General features: G+C 61.7%; 1 protein-coding gene across 1 annotated transcript in view; it reads left to right on the plus strand.

The window, feature by feature from the left end:
• Positions 1-1,097, plus strand: part of Garem2 (GRB2 associated regulator of MAPK1 subtype 2) — an 11,082-nt gene that overhangs the window by 6,365 nt on the left and 3,620 nt on the right. Inside the window, exons 3-4 of the mRNA XM_010604918.2 lie at positions 226-356; positions 922-1,095. Coding sequence (XP_010603220.1) covers positions 226-356; positions 922-1,095 — 305 coding nt within the window. The remainder of the gene's footprint in view (positions 1-225; positions 357-921; positions 1,096-1,097) is intronic.

The following is a 1,097-nucleotide window of genomic DNA, read 5'->3' on the forward strand; positions in this document are numbered from 1 at the left end:
GTGTGGCCGCTCTGCTGGGCTCTGGTTGCTCAGCTCTGCCCTGGCTAAGCCACAGGGCCAGCCGCCAGCTCACCAGCCCCCACAGTGCAAACCTCCCCTCTGCAAACCTGGGTTTCAGAGACTGGCTGAGCTGAGGGCAGCGAGAAGCCGGGCGACTGGGGCTCTCCTATGCAGCCAGGCCTCCAGCAGGCAGGCCTGACCCAGCAGCCCACGTCCCCTGTGCAGGGAAGTTCAAGCTCCTGGAGCAGACCCGGGATGTACGGGAGCCGGTGAGGTACTTCAGCAGCGTGGAGGAGGTGGCCAGCGTCTTCCCTGACCGCATCTTCGTGATGGAAGCCATCACCTTCAGTGTCAAGGTCAGTCTTTGTGGCACCAGGTGTGTTGTGGTGTCCACACGGCCCTTCTCAGCGGCAACCCTCTTAGGGTCCAGGAGGGAGAGCTTCTGGGACAGTTGGGCCGCATCAGATGAACGGGTGGACCCACGGGAGGGTGGGCTTGGACCTTTCAGGATGGCTGCCCTGGTGTCCACGGTTGTGGGTGTGGGGTGGCTGTGGTGAGCCCACTGAGCACAGATAGCTGTTTACAAATGCTTCTCTTAGCTGTCTTGTCAGTTCTCTTCACAGTAGTCTTCGTGGATGGGCGGAGCATTATTACCTCCCAGTTGGTAAAGTCGGTGTAATAAAACTGCCATTTATCAAGTGCTCTCAGAGTCTCCCTATACGCACAGACGAATTCCACGGCAACTCTCGTTGAGTTGTCACAGGAGGTAACTGAGGGCCTCGCAGGCAGCCAAGAAGTTTATACAGCGCCCCGGTGGGCTCCCTAGGCAGGGGACGCGCGTGTCCTAGCCCAGCCGCAGTCCCGTGCGCCCTGTCTGGGCTTCACTCGGGACCCTGAGGCCGCACTGTCTGGGGTCCCCAGGTGGTGTCAGGCGAGTTCAGCGAGGACAGCGAGGTGTACAACTTCACGCTGCACGCGGGCGACGAGCTCACGCTCATGGGCCAGGCGGAAATTCTGTGCGCCAAGACCACCAAGGAGCGCTCGCGCTTCACCACGCTGCTGCGCAAGCTGGGCCGCGCCGGGGCGCTGGCAGGGGT

The sequence above is a fragment of the Fukomys damarensis genome, unplaced genomic scaffold, assembly GCF_012274545.1.
Source record: "Fukomys damarensis isolate Sample0158 unplaced genomic scaffold, DMR_v1.0_HiC HiC_scaffold_2, whole genome shotgun sequence".
Taxonomy (NCBI): Eukaryota; Metazoa; Chordata; class Mammalia; order Rodentia; family Bathyergidae; genus Fukomys; species Fukomys damarensis.